Source organism: Pipistrellus hanaki (assembly GCF_964339955.1).
Source record: "Pipistrellus hanaki genome assembly, chromosome: 16".
Classification (NCBI taxonomy): Eukaryota; Metazoa; Chordata; class Mammalia; order Chiroptera; family Vespertilionidae; genus Pipistrellus; species Pipistrellus hanaki.
In genome coordinates, this window is record NC_140518.1 from 763,184 (window position 1) to 785,546 (window position 22,363).

At 73.4% G+C, this 22,363-nt stretch overlaps 1 protein-coding gene across 2 annotated transcripts in view; it reads right to left on the minus strand.

Moving 5' to 3' along the window:
• Positions 1 to 269: 269 nt before the first annotated feature.
• The window catches only part of BAHCC1 (BAH domain and coiled-coil containing 1), a 41,548-nt gene continuing 19,454 nt past the window's right edge, over positions 270 to 22,363 (minus strand). Inside the window, exons 4-28 of one of the 2 annotated variants that reach the window (XM_084861870.1) lie at positions 18,425 to 18,547; positions 14,426 to 16,135; positions 14,194 to 14,299; positions 13,618 to 13,811; positions 13,345 to 13,503; positions 12,924 to 13,153; positions 12,499 to 12,829; positions 10,926 to 11,756; positions 9,669 to 9,868; positions 9,433 to 9,569; positions 8,997 to 9,125; positions 7,571 to 7,688; positions 6,691 to 6,959; positions 5,148 to 5,326; positions 4,773 to 5,065; positions 4,230 to 4,340; positions 4,008 to 4,152; positions 3,680 to 3,794; positions 3,518 to 3,593; positions 3,311 to 3,419; positions 2,781 to 2,900; positions 2,521 to 2,697; positions 1,276 to 2,435; positions 686 to 922; positions 270 to 606 (exon numbers count right to left, since the gene is read on the minus strand). In XM_084861870.1, coding sequence (XP_084717996.1) covers positions 400 to 606; positions 686 to 922; positions 1,276 to 2,435; positions 2,521 to 2,697; positions 2,781 to 2,900; positions 3,311 to 3,419; positions 3,518 to 3,593; positions 3,680 to 3,794; positions 4,008 to 4,152; positions 4,230 to 4,340; positions 4,773 to 5,065; positions 5,148 to 5,326; positions 6,691 to 6,959; positions 7,571 to 7,688; positions 8,997 to 9,125; positions 9,433 to 9,569; positions 9,669 to 9,868; positions 10,926 to 11,756; positions 12,499 to 12,829; positions 12,924 to 13,153; positions 13,345 to 13,503; positions 13,618 to 13,811; positions 14,194 to 14,299; positions 14,426 to 16,135; positions 18,425 to 18,547 — 7,466 coding nt within the window. In that variant the 3' untranslated portion in view covers positions 270 to 399. The remainder of the gene's footprint in view (positions 607 to 685; positions 923 to 1,275; positions 2,436 to 2,520; positions 2,698 to 2,780; positions 2,901 to 3,310; positions 3,420 to 3,517; positions 3,594 to 3,679; positions 3,795 to 4,007; positions 4,153 to 4,229; positions 4,341 to 4,772; positions 5,066 to 5,147; positions 5,327 to 6,690; positions 6,960 to 7,570; positions 7,689 to 8,996; positions 9,126 to 9,432; positions 9,570 to 9,668; positions 9,869 to 10,925; positions 11,757 to 12,498; positions 12,830 to 12,923; positions 13,154 to 13,344; positions 13,504 to 13,617; positions 13,812 to 14,193; positions 14,300 to 14,425; positions 16,136 to 18,424; positions 18,548 to 22,363) is intronic. The other variant, XM_084861871.1, reaches the window with a different exon arrangement.

Here is a 22,363-nt window from a genome sequence, read left to right on the forward strand (position 1 = left end):
GAACAGACCCGCACACGCACGCACACGCACACCCTCGTCACGCACACGGGAAGCAAGTCCTGTCCCGTGTGTTTTCATAAAACTCCCCGCAGAAACACACTATGTACAGAGCAATAAATAGACAGACACCTGATTCTCTCTCCCTGGTGGGACAGTCGGAGGTACTCGGGAAGATATGGCTTGGATGCTTCTCTCTGAGCCACGGGCGGGCGGGAGGCAGAGGCCGGGCCGTGGGCGGGTGGGGGGGGCGGCGCCCGCGGGGCGGGCGGGGCGGTGCCGAGGCGGGCTCTCTCCGGGAACCGGCCTGATCCCGCCTCGCTGGTTTGCATATTTGTTCCCGCGCCGCCTCCCTCGGCGTCCGCCCCAGTCCCGGCCCGAGCGGCACCGGCGGGCGCGGGCTCAGCACAGGATGGGCACGCCGTCGGCCGTCACCAGGCGCCCCGTGGCGGGGTCGTAGGTGCCCGCCAGGTAGTAGAGGTCCCGCCGGTCCTGGCACTTGCGGCTCCGCGCCATCTGCTCGTACTGCTCGCGCCCCACCACCTGGCACTTGTGGGAGATGGTCTGCACGTCGTTCTCGTCCTCGTGGCAGGACTGGTACAGCGCGTTCTGGGGGGCGGTGGCGTCAGGCCGGCCTGGCCCCCCCGCCCCCCCGCCCCCCCGCCCGCCCGCCGGGCCCGCCGCCCACCTTCCCGTCGCTGTGCCGCTTGCCCAGCTTGGTCTCCTCGGGGTGGTAGAACCACTTGACCTTGACCACCATGTTGCTGCCCCAGGACTCCCACAGGCTCTCGATGCGGCCGACGTAGGGCAGGTGGGGGCGGCCGGCCGACAGGAACACGGCGCAGTCGCCCACCCGCAGTGTCTCCTTGCCCCGCACGATGGCCTTGTAGAACAGCTTGCGGGCCTTGCCCTTCATGCCGCGGCGCTGCGGGCACGGGGCGGTGAGGGCCGGCGGCGGAGGGAGGGACGGACGGACGCGAGAGCGGCGGGCGGGCCTGTCTGTGCGGGGGTGGGTGCGGGCACCTTCCCGGACCAGCCGGGGGAGGGGGGTCCACGCTGGGGCGACGGGTCTGAGCGCAGGCCGCCGCGGCCCCCGAGAAAGAACTCGGGAAAGGGCCGAGGCAGGTGTCAGGCGACCCCACGGCAGGGCCAGCCCGTCCACGGTCACGCCAGCACAGCGAGGCCGGGAGGGCGGCCGGCGGCTCGCCTCGGGCACCGGCGGTGGGGCGAGGGCGGACAGGGGAGGACGGGGCATGCCCGCGCCCGGGGCCCACCTACCTGCGTGGGGCTCCCCGACCACTTCCAGAGCTGCCGGGCCGGCAGGAAGGCGGAGATCTTTGGCCGGTTCTCCACGGACGGCAGCCGCTGCCTCCGCGGTCCCTCTTTGGCTTTGGAGAAGCTCAGGGGCTCCTTGCGCTTGAGCTTGGGTTTGCCGCCGCCGGGCCCCGGGCCCCCGCCCGCTACGGCCGCCCGGGACAGGAAGCAGCGGGGGGCGTGGGCGTGCGGGCCGCCCCCCTTGGCGCGCAGGGCCTCGGGCTGGGCCAGCAGGGCGGGCACCGGGTGGGTGAGGCAGGTCTGCAGCAGCAGGGCCGGGTCCTCCTCGTCCGAGCTGAAGGAGGAGCCCTCGTCGTCCGAGGAGCAGAGGCTGGAGGTGGACAGGGAGCCGGAGGAGGAGGAGGTGGAGGAGCCGGAGGACGAGGAGGACACGGACAGGCGGGCCAGGAAGCGGGCGGGCAGGCCGGGCGCCAGCCCCGGGCCGTCGTCCTCGTCGGAGCAGGAGCTGTGGCAGTCGCTGTCGCAGGGCAGCGGGAACTCGGCCTGGCCCGCCAGCTTGCGCAGCGCCAGCCCCACGGGCAGCGGGGCGGCGGGCGCCCGGCCCTTCCGGTCCTTGCCGGCGAGGGCGGGGTGCGCGTAGCCGGCGCCGGGCAGCGGCCGCCCCGGCTTGGGGCCCAGGTCCTTGTCGCCCAGGAGCACGGCCCGGCAGTTCTTGTTCTTGGGCGAGGTCACGCCCTCGTGGTCCAGCTTCACCAGGAGCTCGCCGCCCGCCCGCCGCCGCCCGCCCCGCTCGGCCTCCGCCCGCTCCGCCCTCTTGGCCCGCAGCAGCCGGTGGGCGCCGCCCGGCAGCCCCGGCCCCGCCCCGCCCACGAAGGGCGCGTAGGCGCTGGCCAGGCTGCTGAAGGAGTCGGCGCGGAAGCCGTTGCCGAACACGGGCGCGGGCACGCCGTGCACCGGGAAGAGCGCCTCGCGCGCCCGCAGCCGCCGGGCGCCGCCGCCGAGGGGGAAGAGGTTCTGCAGCAGCCCCGGGCCCTTGCCCGCCGCCGCCTTCCGCCTGGTCTGCGCCACCGCGGACCAGCTCAGCAGCGGGGCCCGGCGGCCCAGGAAGGGGTCCGGGGGCCCCGCGGCCGCCTTGGCGCCCGAGGCGAGGAGCTCCGCGTTGCCTGCGGGGGCAGCGGGGGCGGGGGCGTCAGGGGCAGCCCCGTGGGCGTCCCCCCGCCCCCGGGGTTCTGGGCAGCCCCCCAATACCAGCTCTGTCTCTGCTGACGGACTTCTTCCCGGGGGCCTTGGCGGCGTCGGGGCCCTCGTGCGCCTTGGGGGACCGGCTGGGGGCGGCGGGCTCGCCGGGCGGGGCGGCCTGGCAGGACGCCTTCTTGGTCCTGCGGCAGCCGGTGGGCACCAGCAGGGCCGGCGAGGGCTCCGTGCCTGCGGAGCGGACGCGCAGCCTCAGGTGGCCGGCCCCCCCCACCCCCCGGAACCTGACCCGGAGGCCCCGCCCGGCTGCTCACACTGGATCTTGAAGTCGGGGGGCAGCAGCCTGATGTTGGAGACGGCGATGTGGCCTGTGTCCCCGTCGTCAAACTCCACCAGCACGGAGTCCAGGTCGTCGTCCTCGCCGCTCGAGGTGCCTGGGGGCGAGGCCGGGCTGAGGGGGGCCGGGGGCTCTGGGCGCCTGGCCCACCGCACTGGCCACTGTGCTCCCTGAGCACGTTCGACCTTGGAGCGGCCGGACAGTGGCAATATGGCCTCCATCCATCACCCGTGCGCCAGCCCTCCCCACCCATGTGCGTCCACGTCAGGCCCAGGCCCTGCGCTGCCCACCTGCCCTCACTGTCAGGCCCTGGGGCTTCGCCCCCCCTACCCGGGGCCCAGGGTTCCCCCGGGAGCTGTGCCCGAGCGGCCGGGTCCCGACCTCTGGGACCAGGACTCACTCCCATCCTCTGCAGGCCGTGGGGCAGCTGGACCCCTCCTTGTCCCCCAGAACCCCCTCCCGGGCCCTCCGGGGCCTCTGCCCGAGGGGAGGGCCGGCTGGGCTCACCTCGGACCACGTTGCCCGGGTACAGGCAGCGGGACTTCTGGCTCCAGTAGGCGCAGACCCTGGTGCCAGGCGGGAGGAACCGGCTGGACTGCGGCCGGACGTCAAGGACCTGGGGTACAGCGGGCAGACGCGTGAGTGGCGGGTGGGCTCCGGGTGCCCTGGAGGTGCGGGAGCAGCCAGCCCCCTCCCCGGCGGAGGTGCCCGCACCGCCTCCTGCAGCAGCTGCTCCAGCGAGTAGATCCTCTGCCGGTTGCCTCTCTCGCCCTCGATGACGATGCTGTAGCTGGGGGCGGGGGCGGGGGGCGTCAGGCAGGCCTGCGGGCCACGCCACCACCCAGGCCGTGGGGTCCCCGCCCACACCCGCCTCACATGTCCGGGGGCTGCAGGCTCCGCACGCTGCCCGCGTACAGCAGGCTGTCCTCCTTGGGGATGAGCACCGGCAGCCCGTCCTGCAGGTCCTCCTTGTGGATGGTGCAGGAGCGCGCTGGGGGCGGGGCAGGGGTCAGAGGCAGTCCCGCCCCCGCCCCCCCCCCCCCCCCCCCCGCTGCCTCAGAGGCCCAGGCCCCTGCCCGCCCGCCCTCACCCGGAGCCCCGCCCCTCACCCGGAGCCCCGCCCCTCACCCGGAGCCCCGCCCCTCACCCGGAGCGCCGCCCCTCACCCGGAGCCCCGCCCCCCACCCGGAGCCCCGCCCCTCACCCAGGGCTGCGCTCTGCTCGGCGCTCAGGGGCCCACTGGCCTCCTCGTCGTCTTCCCCCTCCGAGAAGCTGCTGCTGTCGGCGAACTCAAAGTCCTCGTCCGCAGAGAAGCCGTGCAGCAGCCGGCTCACCGCGTGGCCCTTGCCCTGCGGGCCGCGAAGTCAGTTCCCGGGGAAGGGGGGTCCGGGCACCCCCTCTGGGACCAGGGCTGGCGGGAACCTACCTGTTTGCCGACGGCCTTGCTGGTCCTCCTGCCCGCCTTCCTGCCCTTCCCCAGGACGGCCTTGGCATTGCGGGGCGACAGGGCCAGGGGCAGGGCCCCGTTCCTGCGCTGCTGGAACGCGGGGGATGTGTGACCGCGGCCGCCTCCGCCCGCAGGACTGCCCACTGGTTATGGGGTGCCCGCTGGCTGGGGGGGTGCCCGCTGGCCGTGGGGGTGCCCGCTGGCCGGGGGGGTGCCAACTGGTTATGGGGGTGCCCGCTGGCTGTGGGTGCCCGCTGGCTGTGGGTGCCCGCTGGCTGTGAGTGCCCCCTGGCCGGGGGGGTGCCCGCTGGCTGTGGGTATTGCCCACTGGTTATGGAAGTATCCGCTGGCCGGGGGGAGTGCCCTCTGGTTATTGGGGTGCCCGCTGGCTGGGGGATTGCCCACTGGTTATGGGGGTGCCCGCTGGCCGGGGGGGTGCCCGCTGGCCGGGGGGGTGCCCGCTGGCCGTGGGGGTGCCCGCTGGCCGGGGGGTCCCCGCTGGCTGGGGGTGCCCGCGCTCACCCGCAGCCCGGGCTGGAGCACGGTGCTCTTGCGTGTGGCCCTCTTGAGGCGCTCGCTGGCCAGGGGGCCGCCCTCGGGGCAGGGGAAGGCGCGGGGGCCGAAGAGGGCGTCCCTGCCGGTGGCGCCCGGCTCGGCCCGCAGGCCGCCCTTGGCCTTGCCCCTGGCCTTCTTCTTGCCGGGGGCGCCCGGCAGCCGGCGGCCCGGAGCCCGCTCCAGCGCGGTGCCCGCCTTGGCCTTGGCCGTCCGCCTCTTGATCTTGACCTCGCTCTCGGGGCTGGACAGGCGGCAGGCCCCTGCGGAGGGAGGGGCCGTTGCCGGGGGCCCAGATGCAGGCCCCACCGCCAGGCTCCCCGCCTGCCCTGGCCGCCCAGTTACCCAGCAAGCCCTGCCGCTCCTTCTTCTTCTTGGCCTTCTGGTTGGCCTCCATCTTGACCACGGAGGAGGGCGAGGGCCCCAGCATGGCCACGGGGGCCCCGGCGTGCAGGGCCGGCCCCGGCTCCTTGGGGGGCACTTCTGTCCCCAGGAAGCCCTCGAAGCTCTCGGCGTCGGAGCCACTGCCTGGGGGGAGGTCCAGGTGAGGGCCTGTGAGCAGCACCTTGAGGGGTGTGTGTGTGTGTGTGTGGGGGGAGGGGAGGGGTGTGAGCTCAGCCCGGCTCTCCACCCCTGGGGCCTCTGGGAGAAGCACTGGGCCGGTGTCCAGGTGAGGTGTGTGGACAGGGACAGTGGGCGATGCCTCTCTCACCTTCCTTTCCCTGCCTCAGTTTCCCTTTTTAATTTTTCACAGAGAGGAACAGAGAGGGACAGAGAGCTAGAAACATCGATGAGAGAGAACCATCGATCAGCTGCCTCCTGCACACCCCCTACCAGGGATGTGCCCGCAACCAAGGTACTTGACCGGAATCGAACCTGGGACCCTTCAGTCCGCAGGCCGACGCTCTACCACTGAGCCAAACCGGTTTTGGCGGTTTCCCTTTTTTAAAAACTGAAATTGGATGGTGACAGCCAGCACTTTTTTGGTGGGCAGGGAGTGGAAGGTGGAGGGCAGAGATAGAGAAACACTGATGTGAGAGAGACACAGCTGGTTCCTTCTGCACACGCCCTGACCAGGGCCAGCGATGGAGCCTGCACCTGAGGTGCGTGCCCTTGATTGGAATCGAACCTAGAACTCCTCAGTCGGTGGACGCTCTATCCACTGAGCCACACCGGCCAGGGCCAGTTCCCTTTCTCACACTTAGGCAGTGGGGCGCATGCCTTTCCGGTGGGGGATCCTCTGCCCGAGACAGCCCTTTCCGCCTGCTCCTGCGCTGGCCATTTCCCGCTTCCTCTCTGTTCTAGGGGCGGGGCCTGGGCGTGTGGGGCGGGGCCTCGGAGGAGGCGTCTGTTTTCCAGGCTCCCGGTGCCGGTGGTCAGATAACCCCAGGGCAGCCTGGGGCGGGGCTGAGGCTGGGGCCTGGGGGCGGGGCCTGGGCCTGTGGGGGCGGGATTGGGGAAATGTGCCCTGGGGGCGGGGCCTGGGCCTGTGGGGCCGGATTGGGGAAATGTGCCCTGGGGGCGGGGCCTGGGCCTGTGGGGGCGGGGCCTGGGCCTGTGGGGGCGGGATTGGGGAAATGTGCCCTGGGGGCGGGGCCTGGGCCTGTGGGGGCGGGGCCTGGGCCTGTGGGGGCGGGATTGGGGAAATGTGCCCTGGGGGCGGGGCCTGGGCCGGGAGGAAGTGTCTGTTTCCGGCTCCCGGTGCTGGGATCAGCCTGGGGAGCGGCTGTCGGGAGGGGCTGCCTTTCCAGGATGCACCAGACTCCTCCCGGACCCTCAGTGGGGTGGGGTGGGCACTGGGAGCCGCTGGCTCGGCCCGGGAGGCGGGGTCCTGTCCCAGCCATGCCCACCCCTTCTGAGTGACCAGTGGCCGAGGCCGGAGGGGGACTTGCCTGCCTCGTGCGCCGAGGCCCCTGCGGGCGGAGCCGGGAACCTGGGCGGCTCCCCGGGGCCGCCGGGCGCGGGGTGTCTGGCTGCCGCGGCCGCCGTGGTGCTCTTGTTCCGGGACAGCTTCTTCCGGACGCGGCCCCCGGGGAACGGGCCCAGGCCGGCAGGCAGCCCCTTGCTCTTCACCTTGGGCTTCAGCTGGGCCACCTTGTGGGCCACGCTGGCCGCCAGCTCGCCCTGCGCGCGGCTCCTCTCGCACCGGACCTTGTCCTGGAATGGCAGCGGCCGCCCTCAGCATCCCCGGCCGGCTGCCCCAGGCTCCTGTGCCCTCCCCGCCCCCACTGCCACCCTCCCCGCCGACGGCCCACTGCTCAGGAGCCGGGTGCCCTGGGTGCAGGGATGTGCATAGTGGCACCTACTCAGAGGCACCTCTCACCTGGAATTGGGGGGCAGAGAGCACCCCCGTCCTGCATGCCCCTGACACTAGCCCTGGGGGCTCTCCCTCCCAGAACCGGCACCCACACTGTCCGGCTTCCTCTCCTGTGTGTGTGCGCGTGCGCGCATTTGTGAGTGTAGTGTGTATGTTTGTCGTGTGAGTGCAGGCTTGTGTTTGTGTGTATGAGTGTAATGTGTGTGTGCCGTGTGTGTGTGTGTGTGTGTGTGTGTGTAATGTGTGTGTGTGTCGTGTGTGGTGGAGAGGAACTGGCCTGGTCACCTGCAGGCCCAGGGGCCGCCTCTGCTGGGAGGGGAGGGACCTGACTGGCCGCCGGGTGGGCTTAGCTCAGCCCTGGGGCCCCGTGGGGTCTGGCTGGGGACCGGGCTGTCCCCGCCTGCCAGTCCCGAAACTGACCCCTCCCCAGCCCACGCGCCGCCGGCCTCACCGTGGAGCCAGGCTGCAGGCCCAGGTAGACGCCCTTCTCCAGGCGGCTCCGCTTCTTGGCCGGCTCCTCGTCGCCCCGGAGCTCGGCGCACAGCAGGCTCAGGCTGGATCGCACCGCCCTGGGGGCAGGGGAGCGTGGGCGCAGGCCGGAGGTGGCATACCCGGCCGGCTGGCCGTGCCCCTCAGACCCGTGGTGGCACACGGGCGCCACGGGGGGTCCGGGGCGGGTCCCACCTCTCTCTCGGCCAGGACTCCTCAGGGCATGGGGCTGTGCTGAGCCCGGCACCTGCCCCAGCGTCCCCCTGCCGCTGGCCCGGCCACTGTGTAGGCGGGTCCTGCCTTAGCCTTTCCACCTGAGGCCCGGGGGCACCCGTCCGGCTGCTGGGACCAGGGGCGCTGGGCGCGGCACTGGCCTGTCCCCTCCCCCACCCACATGCGGCAATGGTGATGAGTCACAGATGGGGGCTGGGGGCTGGGGGTCCTGGCCTCCTGTGGCCAGCCCTTTTGGCCCAGAGGGCAGGCCAGATAGGAAGCCGGCCCACAGCCTCCCTTGGCCCTGGGACCCCAGCCCCCCACTTCCTGCCTCGGCCCAGCTGCGGCAGCCACCGGGCAGGGCCTGACCACGGGTGGAGAGTGGGCAGGAGGGAGCCCTGGCTCTTGGGGAGGGTGGGCCCCGGACCCGGTTCCTTCCCTGTCCTCCGGCCGGGCCTGGTTCCGGGTCAGGGCTGGGGGCGTGGTGCCAGTGGGCTGGGGGGCAGCGTGGGCAGGACCCCAGGGCTCTGACTGGTTCTCAAAGGGAGCCCCCGGGGGACACCTGGGCGGGGGCGGAGACGGCGGGCCGGCCATATGGTGCGTCCCCCACGCCGGCAGCCTCGGGCTGGGTAATGTTTTGTGACATAAAGCCCCGAGATTAATTTTTTGCCTCCGTCTTAATTGAAGGAACCATTTAGTGCCGATTTAACTATTATTACCAAATCATCAGGATTGATGCCGAGCGCGCACGCGTGCGCCAATCGCGTTCGGAGGAGCCGGAGGATTTATGCAAATGGGCCTGCCGGGAGCGGCAATTTGTAGCCGGGAAGGACAATTATGCGGCCGGAGTGCGCGCCGGGCGGTAATGGATAATAACGTCGCGGCCGCGCGAGCCGCGCCAGCGTGACCAACGGCTTTATACGCCGACAGAGGCCGTTACACCTGCCGCCACGGGGGGGGGGGGGGGGCGGGGCAGGCAGGGGGCTGCGTGCTGGTGCCCGGGGCCGCAGGCTGCCGGGGGCAGGGGGCCTCTGCTGGGCTCTGTCTGCTGGGCCTCCCCTGGCCGGCCCGTGGCCCCCAGTCTGGGAGGGAAGTGCGGGGTCAGGAGCTAGAGGGGTGCCCACAGCCCGGCGCCCCAGCCCGAGGGGCCCCGGTGCCCACCCCCCCGGACTCACTTGACTTTCTTGATGTCGGCCCTGGGCAGCTGGCCCCCCGGGCGCAGGGCGGGCAGCAGGCCCGAGTATTTCCGCTTCCGAGGCCGGCCGGGCCCGCGCCGCACCGGGCTCCGAGAGCTCTCGTCCCTCCTGCGGCCACAGGGGGCGGTCAGAGGCGCACGCCCTCTGTGCCCTACGGGGCCCAGGGCGGCGTAGGCCCCAGGACGGCCTCGGAGCCTGGTCCTCACAGGGAGGCAAGGCCGCACCATGTCCCCCCCGCCCCCCGTGCAGCCCGCACACCTGGCCGCCCCCCCCGGGCAGTGGCCCTGGCCGCACCATGTCCCCCCCCCCCCCCCCGTGCAGCCTGCGCACCTGGCCGCCCCCCCCCCGGGCAGTGGCCCTGGCCGCACCGTGTGTGTGTGTGTGTGTGTGTGTGTGTGTGTGTCCCCGGCCGTACTCGTGGTCGCGCCGGCGCTGCAGGCGGGCCAGCTCCCGCTGCTTCTCCTTGTAGCGCCTCTGCAGCTCCGCCAGCTGCACGCGCAGCTCCACCTCCTGCGTGTCCAGCCGGTCGATGGCGGCCTTCAGGGGGCACACCTGGGGCAGGGCACAGGGGCTGAGCCGCCGGGACCCCGGCAGGGCCGGTGGGCGGCCGGGCTGGCGCTCAGGGTGCGGGTGAACAGGGCCCCCACTCACAGGCTTGGTCTTGGGGGTCCAGGTGTCCTTGCGCTGGAGGATCTGCATTCGGGGGGTGAGCGTGGGGGCCCCGCGGGGGCCGGTGGCAGGGGCCGGGGCTGTGGGGTGCGGGCTGCCCCGGCCGGTGGCCTCCAGCAGGGACCAGGCGGAGGCCAGCGTGGCCAGGCGCTGCAGGTTGAAGGTCAGCACGGCCTCCTCCTCTGTGGGTGGAGGGGGAGCGTGGGCGGCGGGCACACTCCCGCTCAGAGCTGCCTGCTCGGCACGGCCCAGCACCCCGAGGCTGCAGGGCTCCCGAGGCGTGAAGACCGAGGATGAGGGGGTGGGGCCCACGTTCAGGAAGGGCAGGTGCCTCGCCCTCCGGACAGACACTGCCCGTGAGTCAGTGCCACAGCCCTCGGGGGTGGAGGGGACCCAGCACAGGGTCCGAGCCCGACAGCCGAGGTGGGTCAGCACGCACGGGCAGGCCAGGCCACGGGAGCCACGGCCGGAAGGGGCCCCGAGGGTCACACGGGTCAGCAGGCAGCGGTGACTTCCAGAACGTACGCTGGCTCCGCCCTCCGAGAGCCGGGAACAGGACACCCCAGCAGCAGTGAGCACCCCAGCACCCCAGACGGTGCTTCTGCTGCCCCTGGAGACTGGCTCCTCGAGACGCACCTCGAGCTCAGCGCTGCCTGTGTTCCTGGCCCGCTCCCCCCTCCCGCCCCCCTGCTCCTGTGGGTGAACCTGGGTCTCCAAACACCTCCCTGCAAAGCTCTCGTCGGGGGTGGGAGACAGGAGAGCCACCCCAGCCTGCCGGGCCTCCCACGGGCGCCGCCCTGGGCTGTGCGGGCTCCGCAGACACGAAGGGCAGGGAGGGCAGCAGCGGCCGGGGGGCCGGGGGGCCGGAAGGGCGGGTTCGGGGCAGGGGCACGGACCCCTCACCCCCAGGTCCCAGGGCCCCACCTGGCCTTTCCCCACTGCTCTGGCCTCGCCCCGCGTTCCTCCCACTTTCTCTCTGCAAGCCCTGCTGCTGCTGGCGGTTCCCGGCTAAGCGGCCATCGCACCACGGGGACGGCGGGCGGCCAGGCGGGCGACAGCGCTGCCCCGAGACCCTCCCTCGGACGCCAGTCCCAGCGCCGTGGCCCCGCTCCCCCGGCCCAGGGGCACCACCCTGCGGCCAGCGGGCGGGGGCAGCTGTGGCCACACCGCGTCCGCCGCTGCCTGGCGCCCAGGCCTGCGGTCGGCTCCGGGCCCGGGGAGGGCGGGGGCGGTGCTCACCTGGCAGGGCGGGCCCGCTCCGTGGAGGCTGGAGGTCCAGGTCGGCCAGCTCGCCCAGCAGGGCGAGGCCAGGGATCCCTGAGCTGGGGGGCGGGGGGGCAGGGCTGGGGGACACGGGGGGCTGAGGTCCTGGCAGGCCTGGGCCAGGCAAGTCCCCGAGGTCGATGGTGGCTGCCACCAGGGCGTCCAGGCCCAGCAGCGCCCGGGGCAGGCGGCCGTGGTCGGGGGGCACCCCCCAGTCCCCGTCTTCCTCTCCTTCCTCCAGTCCGTCCTCCTCAGACAGGGCCTCCTCCGCGGGGCCCGCCTCCCGGGGCGCCGGCCATGCGTCCCGCTGGTCCCGGTCCGGGGCCCGGGGGCTCCCCGCCTGTGGCTCCGGAGCCGGGGGGCCGGCCCCCCGTGAGGGCCCTGGCGCCCCCTCCTCGCTCCCCGCCCCTGTGGTCCTCTCCCCGGGGGCCCCTCCCTGAGTAGAACGAGCAGGGCCAGTAGCTTCGGGGCCCCCTCCCGGGAGGAGGGCCACGCATCGCAGTTCCTGCAGCCCCTCCAGCGGGCTGGGGTCCACTGCCTTCCCTGGGGGGCCCCGCTCGGCAGGGTGGGGGGCAGCAGCAAGGTTCTGGGGGGCCTCCCTGGCCCCCAAGGGCAGCCCGGGCTCCTGCAGGCTGTGGGGGCTGCGGCAGGAGGGCTGCCCGGACGCCGGCAGCCCGGAGGGCTCCGGCGGGGCCCGGGGGGCGGGGCTTTGCATAGTTTTGGGGTCCGAGAGGTCCGATGAGTGCACACGGGGGGGCAGGGAGAAGCCCGAGCCGGCTGCAGGGCACGTGTGTCCAGGAGGCAGGTCTGCAAAAGAGGGGTGTCCTCAGGGGGCCGCTGAGGCCGGGGCTCAGACCCCCCTGGGAGGGGGGCAGACACGGGAACAGTTATGGGGTGCGGAGGGGGTCGGGGCCCTGGCCCGGGCGGTGTGGCTGAGGGGAAGGGAGGCGGCTGGGACGGGATGCTCGCCAGGGCTCCCCCGGAACCAGAGTGCGGCCTGTCAGAGGCCTCACGCCCCATTAACTGCAGAAAAAAAAGGGGAAAAAGCCTAAAAAAACCGACACCCTCCACTGGCTCTGTCTCCTTGTTGCGGAATTGGGACGCTTTTATGTTCGCCACACGGGTTTCCAGTGCAAACTCGCAGCCAATTCCGAGAGAATGGAATGGCCGTGGGGCGCTGGCGGGCGCGGGCGGGCGAGAACCCTCCTCACAGGCCGAACGCCGGCCTGAGGGCTTGAGCCGGAGCTCCGGGCGCTGGAGGCTGGAGGCTGGGACAGGCCTGTGGCTGCCCTGTGTCGCAGGCCTGGCTTCCGGTTCCTGGGGGGCTGGGGCTGGGCGTGGAGGCCTGACCCTGTCCCCCCCTCTGCCTGGGGCTTTCAGGAGATGGCAGGGACCCCCTGCTCCTTCCACTGTGGGCAGGGAGCAAGAGAGAGAGCAGGGCCAGGGGCCGGGTGGGTGAGCACACTGCCGGATTCACCTCTGCCCTCGGGGGGGCATGGGGGGGGGGCAGTGGAGCAGGGGAGAGGCCGGAGCAGAGCACGGTTCTCACCTGGCTCCGCCGTGCTGAGGTTGGCTCCCGCCTGCCGGCCCTCCCCGCTCCTGTCCTCTGTGCGGGGCAGCCGGGCGCCGGGCCTGGGGCTGCCGCCAGGGCAGGCGGGTAAAGTGCAGGGGGCGCCGGGCTGTGGCAGCAGCGGGGGGCAGCTGGCGGGGGGCTTCAAGGTGGGCGAGTGGCAGCAGGGGGGCAGCCTGGCGGAGCCTGCGGTGGTGGGCGAGGGGGCGCCCTTGGCCGTGGGGGTTAAGGCAACTGGCTTGTGGGTGGACTTCAGGGCCTTCTCGGGGGCCGGCTCCTCCAGCTCCAGGGGGTGGTCCCCAGGCCTCCGCTGCGGGGAGGGGAGAGCTCAGGCGAGGGCGGGGGGCCGGGGCTCCCGCAGGCCCAGCTGCAGCGGGCAGGGGAGCCCGGAGCCCTGGCGGTACCTGGAACTGGGCGGCCCGCAGCGGGGGCTGGGGCGGCGGCTGGGGCTGTTGGTGCTGAGCCGGGTGCTGCGTTGGGTGCTGAGCCGGGTGCTGCAGGGCGTAGAGCTCCTGCTGCCGCAGGAACTGGGACCGCGAGTACATGGGGAGCTGGCCCGGGTGCTGCATGTGGGAGGCGGGGCCCCGGCCCCCGTACATGGGGGGCCACAGCGAGGCCTGGTCCATGACGTCGGCTGCGGGCAGGGCGGGGAGCCGTCAGGCACAGGGAGGGGCGAGGGCTGCGTCCCCTGCCTTTCCACTCCTCGCCCCCAGCCCACCCACTGCACCCCCACTCCCCTGTCACCACCCCTCTCCGGAGACTACTCCCTTCTCAGACCAGCTCCCCACACCCCACAGGCCAGCAGCCTCGCCTGGACGCCCTTACCCAGCGCGTGGGGGGCGCTGTGGGGCGTGGGCTCGGAGGGCAGGAGGACCAGCTGGGCGGGGGTGTCCTGGGGCAGGGGGAAGACGGAGGGCATGGAGCCGGGCACCGAGGCAGGGAAGCCGGGGGGCAGGTTCTGGTGCAGGGCCGGGTGCCCCAGGCCTGGGGAGACAGGGCGCAGCGGTCAGAGGGTGCGGGGCGGCATCTGTCACAGCCCCCACACCGGGCCAGCCGGGCCCCCACCCCCCCCGGCTCCTCCTGCCCTCAGACACTGACCGTAGGAATGGCCCCCCATCCACAAGGAGGGGCTGCGGGTGCGGGGCAGCCACGGGGGGTGGGCAGCCGGGTCCCCGCCCAGCTGGCTGCTCTGCAGGGAGGAGCTTCCGGCCAGCATGAGGTGAGGGGCCAGGTCCCGGGGGCAGCCGCCGGACGGGTGCATCCGGCCGAACTCCATGAGGTCCTTGTTGTCCCTGCACAGCAGGCGGCGGCGAGGGCTCAGGGCAGCTGCTGGCCACGGGTCCCGCCCCGCCCCCCAAGGCCCCCTCCTTCACCCCAGGGCCATCAGAGTCTGAGGGAGTGGGGAGGGGACTCGGGGAGCCCGGCTCAGGGTCGGGGGGCTAGCAGAGCGGCCCCCACGTGAACGGGCACCCCCGTGGCCACCAAACCGACCCCTGGCCGTATGAGCCCAGGGCGGGGCCGGGCACTAGGGGCCGGGTCTAGTCGGGGCGTGGGCGTGGCCTGGGCAGGGGGCGTGGCTGGGGCGCGGTGTATGGGGCCGGCTTGGAGCATGGCCTGGACCAGGGGTGGGGCCTATCCGGGAGGGGGCGTGGCCTGCCCGGGGGCGGGGCTTACTGCAGCAGCAGCTCGCGGCCGGCCAGCCCCAGGCGGTCCTCGCACAGGCGCCGCTCCTCCTCGGCCTCCAGGTCCAGCGTGTGGGCGGAGCGGGCCCCGCCGCCAGCTGCAGGGCGGAGAGGCAGAGGGGCTGAGGGTGGGGGGCCGGGCTCCTGGGTGGGGTCCCCGGAGCCCTGGGAGGGTGTCAGCATCGTGCCCCCCTCCTCACCCCCACTCCGCGGACGGGCCGTACCTTTGAGGGCGGGGGCTGCCCGGCTCTGCCGCCCGGGGTTGGCGCCGTAGGCCGCGTCCTGCCGGCTCCCTGTGTCCTTCTGCCGGGCCAGGGCCACGGCGATGCCCACCGGGGGCTGCCGCACCTCCCCGTCGCCGTGCGGGGCCTCGAGCTCCCGGCTGCGGGCGCAGTCGGGCCTCTCCACCTCGCCAGCCTGGCCCGGGCCCTTGGCGGCCAGGAACTTGGCGTCCTGCTGGGCGCAGCTGGCCTTGAAGCCGCCCAGGCCCACGAAGGGCGCCTTCTGCCCGGCGACCAGCGCCTGGTTGCTGTACTTGAGCAGGTTCTTCATGGCCGAGACCTCGTCGGGCGGCGCGGGCAGGTCCTGGGGCCGGAGGGCCGCCTGCGGGAGGCCCCCGAAGGGGTCCAGGTAGCCGCCGCCCGCCTTGCGCTCCTCGCCGACGGCCATGGCGGCGCCCTGGCCCGACTGGACGCCCCACGGGGACAGCTGGGGCGCCCCGTAGCCCAGAGACGCCAGCTCCAGGGACTTGCGCTTGGCGTCGGCCCCGCCGCCTGCCAGCTCCATCTCGGGGGCCACCAGGTGCTGCTGGTGCCGGACCCGGGCCACCTTCTGGGCCGCGGGGGGCCCCGGGGGCGCCTCCTTGCGGGCGGCCTTGTCTAAAGTGCAGCAGGCCTGGGCGGCCTTCCCGCCCAGAGGGTCCTGGAGGGCCGGCCGCACGCAGTCCTGGGCGGGGGCGGGCAGCTCGAAGTAGCCGCCCTTGTCCAGCGCGCCCGCGGGGAGCCCGGGGAAGGCGGCCTCGGGGCCCGCGCCCCGCAGGTACTCCAGGCCCTTCCGCCGGGGGTTCAGGGCCGCCTCGAAGGCCCCGGGCCGCCGCTCGGCCTTGGCGTGGGCGTAGGAGACCCCGTAGTGCGCGGCGTGGTCGGGCGCCAGGGCCCCGTCCGGGTGCCGGTCCTTGCCCTCTCCGGCCACCGCGCAGGCCTCTGCCCCGGGGAAGGCGCGGGCCTTGTCGGCCGGGGGGCCCACGGAAGGCACGAAGGTGGGCCCGCCGGCCTTCGGGTCCCGGGAGGCCTGGTCCTGCAGCGGGCAGAGCCCGTCGGGGCCGGCGTGCAGCTGCAGGCAGGGGAAGGCGCCCGGGGCCGTGCCGAGGGCGGGGGGCGGCCCGGCGGGCAGGCCGGAGGGCACCGTGTAGGCCGCGTGGTGCAGCGCCTGCCGCCGCTCCAGGCACTCGCCGAAGGCCTGCCCCGGCTCCGCCGGCCCCGCCGCCTCCTTGGGGCAGCGCCCGGAGGCCAGGCCGGGCCGCGCCAGCGCCCCGCCCGGCCCACCGCCCGCACAGCTGGCCAGCGCGGCCTTGCTGCCCTCGCCGTTGAGCACCTTGGCGTTGAGGAGGCAGGAGGCCAGGGGCTTGGGGCGGCCCTCGCAGGGGCCCCGGGCTGCGCCCTCCCTGCAGGGCCCGTCGGCGGGCGGGGGCAGCCCCAGCCGGAGCCCCGCCCCGCCGTCCTCCTCGGGCGCCCGCTCCTTGGCCTCCAGCGCCTTGCCCGCCTTGTCCCTGCCCAGCTCCTTGCCCAGCGGGAAGCGGTCGAAGTCCTTGGCGCCCTTGTGCAGGGCGGGGGCCTCGGCCCGGTGGCGGCTGCAGGAGCCCAGCGGGTGTGCGGGGAAGCTGTGGTTGGGCAGCAGGGCGGGCTGCGGGGGCAGGTTGCGCAGGTAGAAGTTATCTGCAGGGAGAGAGCCGGGGTCAGGGGCGGGCGGGGCCCCCGGCGGGTGCCCGGGGCCTCCCCGTGGCCGCTGCCCGGGACCCGCCTTCACCGGGGCCGCAGCGGGAGCCTGGCCCTCACGCCTCGGGGTCCAGCGGCCGCTCGGCATTGAGCACACTCACGTGTCCACCCCCCAAACCAGAGCTCTGTCCCCGTGGCCCCCCAGGTGCCGACGGACGTCCAGCCCCCGGGGGCGGGCGGCGCTGGGAACGCCAGGCCTCTGTCCGGCTCGGGCCGGGGTTCGGGGAGGGGCGGGAGCAGGGGCCCCGGTGATGTGCGGGAGGGGGGACCGGCCCAGTCCTCACAAGCCCATCAGAACCCTGTGCTGAGGCTGGTGGGTGGCTGTGCCCATGCAGGCGGTGCCGTGCCCAGTGCCCGGTGCCAAGCCAGGTGCCCCGCTGGGGAGTGAGGCCCGGGAGGGTGAAGGCCGGGAGGAAGGGAGGCCCAGGGGAGACCTGGTCCGACCTCCTGAGGCCCCCACCCCCTTCATCACGACGGGGGTACCTCAGGCTGGGAAACTGGGTGACCGTTTTCATTATATATATATTTTAATTTTACACATTTTTTATGAACGTCAGAGAGAAGGGAGAGGGAGAGAGAGAAACATCCACGATGAGAGAGAATCCTGGCCCGGCTGCCTCCTGCACGCCCCTCGCCTGGGAGTCAGCCTGCCACCCGGCCATGCCCTGACCGGGAACCGAACCCTGACCTCCTGGGTCCTGGTCGACGCTCAGCCCCTGCGCCCGCCGGCCGGACAGGGTGGTCGTTTCTAACGGAGTCAGGAAAATGGTCCCAGCTGGCTGACCCCTCCCGCCACCCTTGGCTTCCAGCCCTCGCAGTGCCCGGACCACCCGTCCTGGTGGCCGGTGGGTGTGCCCTGGGCTCCCGGTGCTGGGCCAGGGCCTTCCTGCCGGGCTCGCTCCCTGGGCCTCCCCATGCCGGGGCCAGGGTCCTGTCTGGGGGGCCGGGGGGGCGCACAGGCAGCGTGGCCGGCCTGGAGCCCCGAGAGGGAGCAGCCGGGAGCACAGGCACGAGAGGGGCTGGCCAAGCTGCCCAGCCGTGCCCGTTCCGTCACCTTCCTGCTGAGTGAAAGGAGCAGCCGCGGGAGGCCGCCGAGCGGACCCAGACCTGAGCGGCTGGAGGGCGCCCAGCACAGACAGAGGCTGCGGGCCAGGGGCCAGGCCGGCCACCAGCTGCTTCTCTGTGGCCGTGGGGGCCCAGCGGCCGGTGGCGGGAGAGTCTGCATCTGTCCATCCCGGGGCGGGGAGGGGAGCTTCCTGGCCCTCCTGCCGGCAGGGCCTTCTCTGCACCAACCCAGCGGCCGGCCCTGGGCTGGGCAAGGCCAAGGCCTTCGCCGCCGGGCCAGGCTGGAGGGGGCGGATGCCTCCGGGAAGGCCCGCCCCTGCGTGGAAGCCGGCGCACCCTCTGCCTGCTGCTCTGCGGCGTGCCCCCGGACCGCGGGCCAGAATGCGGTGCCTAGGAGTCCCTCCCCCACCCCTCCAGGACAGGAGGCCCCGTGTCCCTCCTAAGTCCACCTGTCACCTAGAACGCAGTAACCACCCCATGGCCGCCCTGCCTCCCCTCGGGCTGCCAGGGAGAGCTTTCTAAAGGGCTCCCACACCTGTCCCAGCTTCAGACTCCTGGATGGGGCACGGCCTCGAGGTATTTTCACGTGTGAGCTAGGCCCCCCCGCCCCTCCAGCCCCGGTTCTCACCAGGAAGGCCTATCCTCAGCATCCCCCCTCCAGGGACCCCTCGGAGGCCCTCCTGCCAATAGGGTGAAAGATCCTCCTGTCTGCTGGAGCAACAATGCACCCAGCACACGCGCACATCCATGCACATATACGTGCAAGCATGTACACACACGCACACACATGCACGTGCACACACGTGCACCTTTGCAGCCTGTCTGACTGCAGGCCCTGCTGTGGGACCTTCCACCACCCACTGAGGCAGGACGTGCAGGCCTCCCACTGCCCCTGGCCCCTGGGGCCCTGGGCTGGGCTGCAGGGCAAGGCTGGGTGCGGAGGGAGCCGGGCGCCCCGCAGGGAGAGGGAGGGGAGAGGCTCAGACCGCACAGCCGTGTGCCCTGTCCGGCCAGCAGAATCTGCACCTGGCTGGGTCCTGGGGCCTGAGAAGCAGGCCCACCCCCATCTCCAGACCCTGGGGGGGGGGGTGCACCAGGCTGGCCAGCCCCCCTCCCCCAGGAGGCCTGCGCCCCAGTTCCCACGAGCCCCCCGCCGGCACCTGCCTTTCTGGGCTCCATAGAAACGGTGCTGTCCGTAGAGAACGTTGCTGTTCCCATGGTGATCCAAGTGGCTCATGGGTAGGAAGGTGGATGCCAGGCTCCCCGAAAACCTGGGGTACCCTGGAGCTGGAGAACCAAAGGCACGGCTGCAGAGGCACCCCCAGCCCTCGGCCCACCCTGCCCTGTCCCAGGGACACCCCGTGGAGCCCGAGAGCAGCCGCCGAGGGCCATCGACCATCAGCACGTCCCATTGGCTCCACGCCTCTGTCCTCGTGCAGCCCCCTGGACTGCCGACGGGGCGTGCACAGGGCCCCCTTTCTCTCAGCGCAGCCCCGAGCGGAGCGGCCCAAGGGCTCAGGGGGAGGGGACGCCGGCCTGCAGAGGTCCTCCCAGCCCGGCACCCTCCCAGCACCGCCTGCCACACCTTCCCCACCCTGCCTGGGCGGCTTCCCGGCCACACTGGGGGCCCGAGCTCGGGGCTCCCCCTGCCAGCCCCCTCGGCGTGAGGTCAGCAAAGGGTGCTGGCCCCCGGCGGGTGGCATCACCCCCGGGCGTTGCCTCCAGCCCAAGACGCTCCCTGGCACCTCCGAGTCCAGCCAGAACCGGCTCGGCCAGGCCGGCCAGGCGGGAGAGGGGTGACTACTGCCGGGGCCCCCACTGCTGCCCCCCAGCAGGCCCAGGAGGTGGGGGTGGGGCGGCAGGACCCTGGCTCGCTCCAGAGCCGCCGCCTGGCGCTCACGCTCTGAGCATCTCCCCGTGGAAAACAGGACCTCCCGCTGTCCCAGGACCGCTTGGTCCCAGCTACGGGCGGCCTCTGGTTCCCCCGGGCCGGGAGAGGGAGGGGTGGGGAGGGCCACGTCTCGGAAAGAGGGAGCCCGGAGCCGCGCCGGGGAGCAGGGTGCCAGCGCCCAGGCAGAGCTGTCATCTTGCTCCTGAGCTCTGGTTCCCAAACGACGTTTCTTTTGGAACCCCTTCGCCCTGTGACACCTGGAGGCTCCGGCCCCGGAACGCAGTCTGAGAAACTGCCCCGCGGAGTCGGGCCTCCGGGTCGCACGCCCTCCGGCCGGGCACGCCGAGGCCTGGGCTGCCCTGGAGGTGCCCCGGGGGCGGGTGCTGAGCTGCTGGAGGGAGGTGGGGGGTGACTGGACCTCTGGGTGCCAGGGGCAGTGGCACAGGGCACCGCGGCCGGCTCGGGGGCAGAGCTCCAAGTAGGAAGTGGTCAGACGTCTAACGGGGCTGGTGCGGGTCCCGCCGTCCGCCTGGACCGCGGCCGGCCTTCGGCAGTGACCGGCCACCTCAGCCAAGGCCGCGGTGGGCTGGCCCCGACCCGGGGGTCCGAGGTGTGGCCGCCCCCCGTCCCCCCCAAGCGTCCCGGGTCCCCCGGAGCGGGGGCACCACCCGTGAGACCGCCAGGGGCTGGAGGGCGCCGGGCCACTGGCCCCTCCCCTCAGCCCGTTCCCACGGGCCCCGGCCTGGTTAGTGTGCGGAGACACATCTGGAGCAGATGTTTCCTGGATCAGACACGGCTCCCGGAAGGCCTGACAGGAGTGGCGGGGGCGGGCGGGGGCCGGGGTCTCGGCCTGTGAGCGCGGGGAGGGGGGAGAGGCGGAGAGGCGGGCCGGCAGCTGCCCTGTAACCGGCGCTGTTAAGCGGTTTACGGCCTCGTTGTGGTAAACAGGGGTCTGTAAATTCCTCCTCCCAGGCGCCCCTGACCCCCGGGAGGTCCGGCCGCCCACCGCCCGGGGAGCAGGTCCAGCTGGCCGGGCTGGGTCCTTCCTGCCGGAACCTCCGGGGCAGAGGGCGCGGCCCCGCCTCTGCTCCCACCTCTGACCCGAGCGGGCGTCCCCCAGGAGCGGGCGGACAGCCAGGGCCCCTCCGTCTGCGGCCGAGGGCCCCGCCCGCCCGGGCACCCCAGGGGGCGGTGGGGGGGTGGGGAGCGGGACTCGGGGCGGCCGGGAGAAGAAAAGACCCCCCACCCGCTGGCCACAGCGATTCGCGCCCTCTGAGTGGGAGGACACAGAATGGCTTCTGTGAATCAGAGCAGCTGTTCGCGGACCAGAAGCCGGAGGAGTCAGGCCGCTGGGTCTTTGAGGGGCTGTTCTGGAGGAAAGGAGGAGTCCCTTGGGGGAGGCTCAGGGAGCGGGAGCCCAGGGCAGGGCGAGGACACAGGGCCGGGGGCTACAGCCCTGCAGTCCCCCACACGCCCAGGGAGGGGGGCCCAGGCCCGCGTGGTGGCCCCTCCCTGGGGGTGACCCCCTCACAGATACCGAGGCTCAAATTGCTAGGAAGTTCTCCCCACCGTCACATCCCGGCCCAGGGCCTGAGGGCGGCTCCTGCACGCCTGGCTGAGCCGCGGCCGCTGCCCCCTCACAGCTCCAGACGGACCGGCCGCTGCCCCCTCACAGCTCCAGACGGACCTTCCCGTCTGATCCCTGCGGCTCTGGGCCGCCCCCGCCCACCCTCCCCCCACGACCCCACGGAGACCCCGAGGAGACCCTGCCTGGGCCACTCGGGGCCCAAAACCGCCCTGACCGGTCTCCACACCCCCTTCCCTCGGCCGCCCGTGGCTGCCTGGTGCACAGCTGGGGGGACAGTGACGCCCGATGAGGGTGGGGCGGGTCCTGGGTGCATCCACAGCTCAGGAAGTGGGGGGGTCGGCCAGGACGCCCGCCATCCCTGCTCTCAGGCTCCTCCCGTGTCCCCGGTTCTTGGCCAAGCACCCCAATTCCAGCCCTTGGGGCTCGGACCCCAGGTCTCCCATCTTTCAAAGTGTGGGGGCGCCGAGGGGGGTCCCTTTTCTGGCTCCGCTGTGACAGCCCCTCAGGGCCCCCAGCTGGGCCTTTTGGAGCGGGGGCTCGGCTATGATGGCTGGGTGGGGGGCACAGGGGCACACGCTGACCCCTGGCCGAGGGGCAGGGCCTGGCATGTGTGCCCGGCCGAGAGCAGGGGGCGGTGCCCCGAGAACCGGAGCCCGGGCAGCCTGCCCGCCATCGGAGCCCCGCCGTCCCCGAGGAGCCCGCCGGGCACAGAGCGGACACGCTGCACCCTCAGAGGCCAGGGGCAAGCTGGGGTGCCCCCCAACCCTTCACCCACACCCCACACGGCAGCCGACAGCCAGGGCGCCCCGCCCTCCTGTGGGCTCCCGCCGCGTCCGAGCATCCAGGCCGAGCAGGTCTTGGTGCCCGGGGGGAGGGGTCCCCCAGGGGCTCGGAGACGGGAACGGCCTGGCAGCCGCAGCCGTGGCAGTGACGCGGCCCACAGCGGACAGGGACAGCGAGGGCGGCCCCAGGCAGGGTTCGAGGCCCTCCGTGTGGCACGGGCTGGCCTGCATCACGGAGGGTCTGAGCGGCTGTTCGCTGAGTGTGGTGTGCAGACGGGGAAGCGGGCTGGGGTGCCAGCCTGGCCTGAGGTCCGGGTCCGGAGCCCGCAGCCCACGTGGCCCGCAGCCCACGTGGCAGGCGTGGCTGGGGAAGTGGGCGAGGGGGCGCCCCCGGGGCCAGAGCCGGACAGCAAGGCCTGGCTGAGGCACAGGCGGCCCGCCGACCGGCACCCGACGGGCCGGGCCCTGCCGCTGGGCGCCCGCAGCCGCAGCACCAGGCCGGGCGGGGCTGGCAGAGCCCTGCTGGGTGCTGGCCCACGGTGGTCAGGACGGGACGCCAGCGGGGAAGCAGGGTCAGGGCCCCCAGCTGGAGGGGAGACGGGGGGCTGGGACCCTGAGGCGGCGGCAGGAGGGGTCAGAGGTCAGGCAGGCCTGCCTCGCTCGGCTGTGGGGAAGGGAGCTGGGGGTCTGTCCCTGAGGCATTCCCGCCCCCCACGCTGGCCGCCCCCCGGCGCCCGGGGGGACGGGCGGGCAGGGCTGGGGTGCAGGGGCGGGAGGCAGCTTCCCGCTGGGGGAGCACGCCGATGGGAGGGGCCGGCCCGGACAGTAGGACCAGCTGTGCC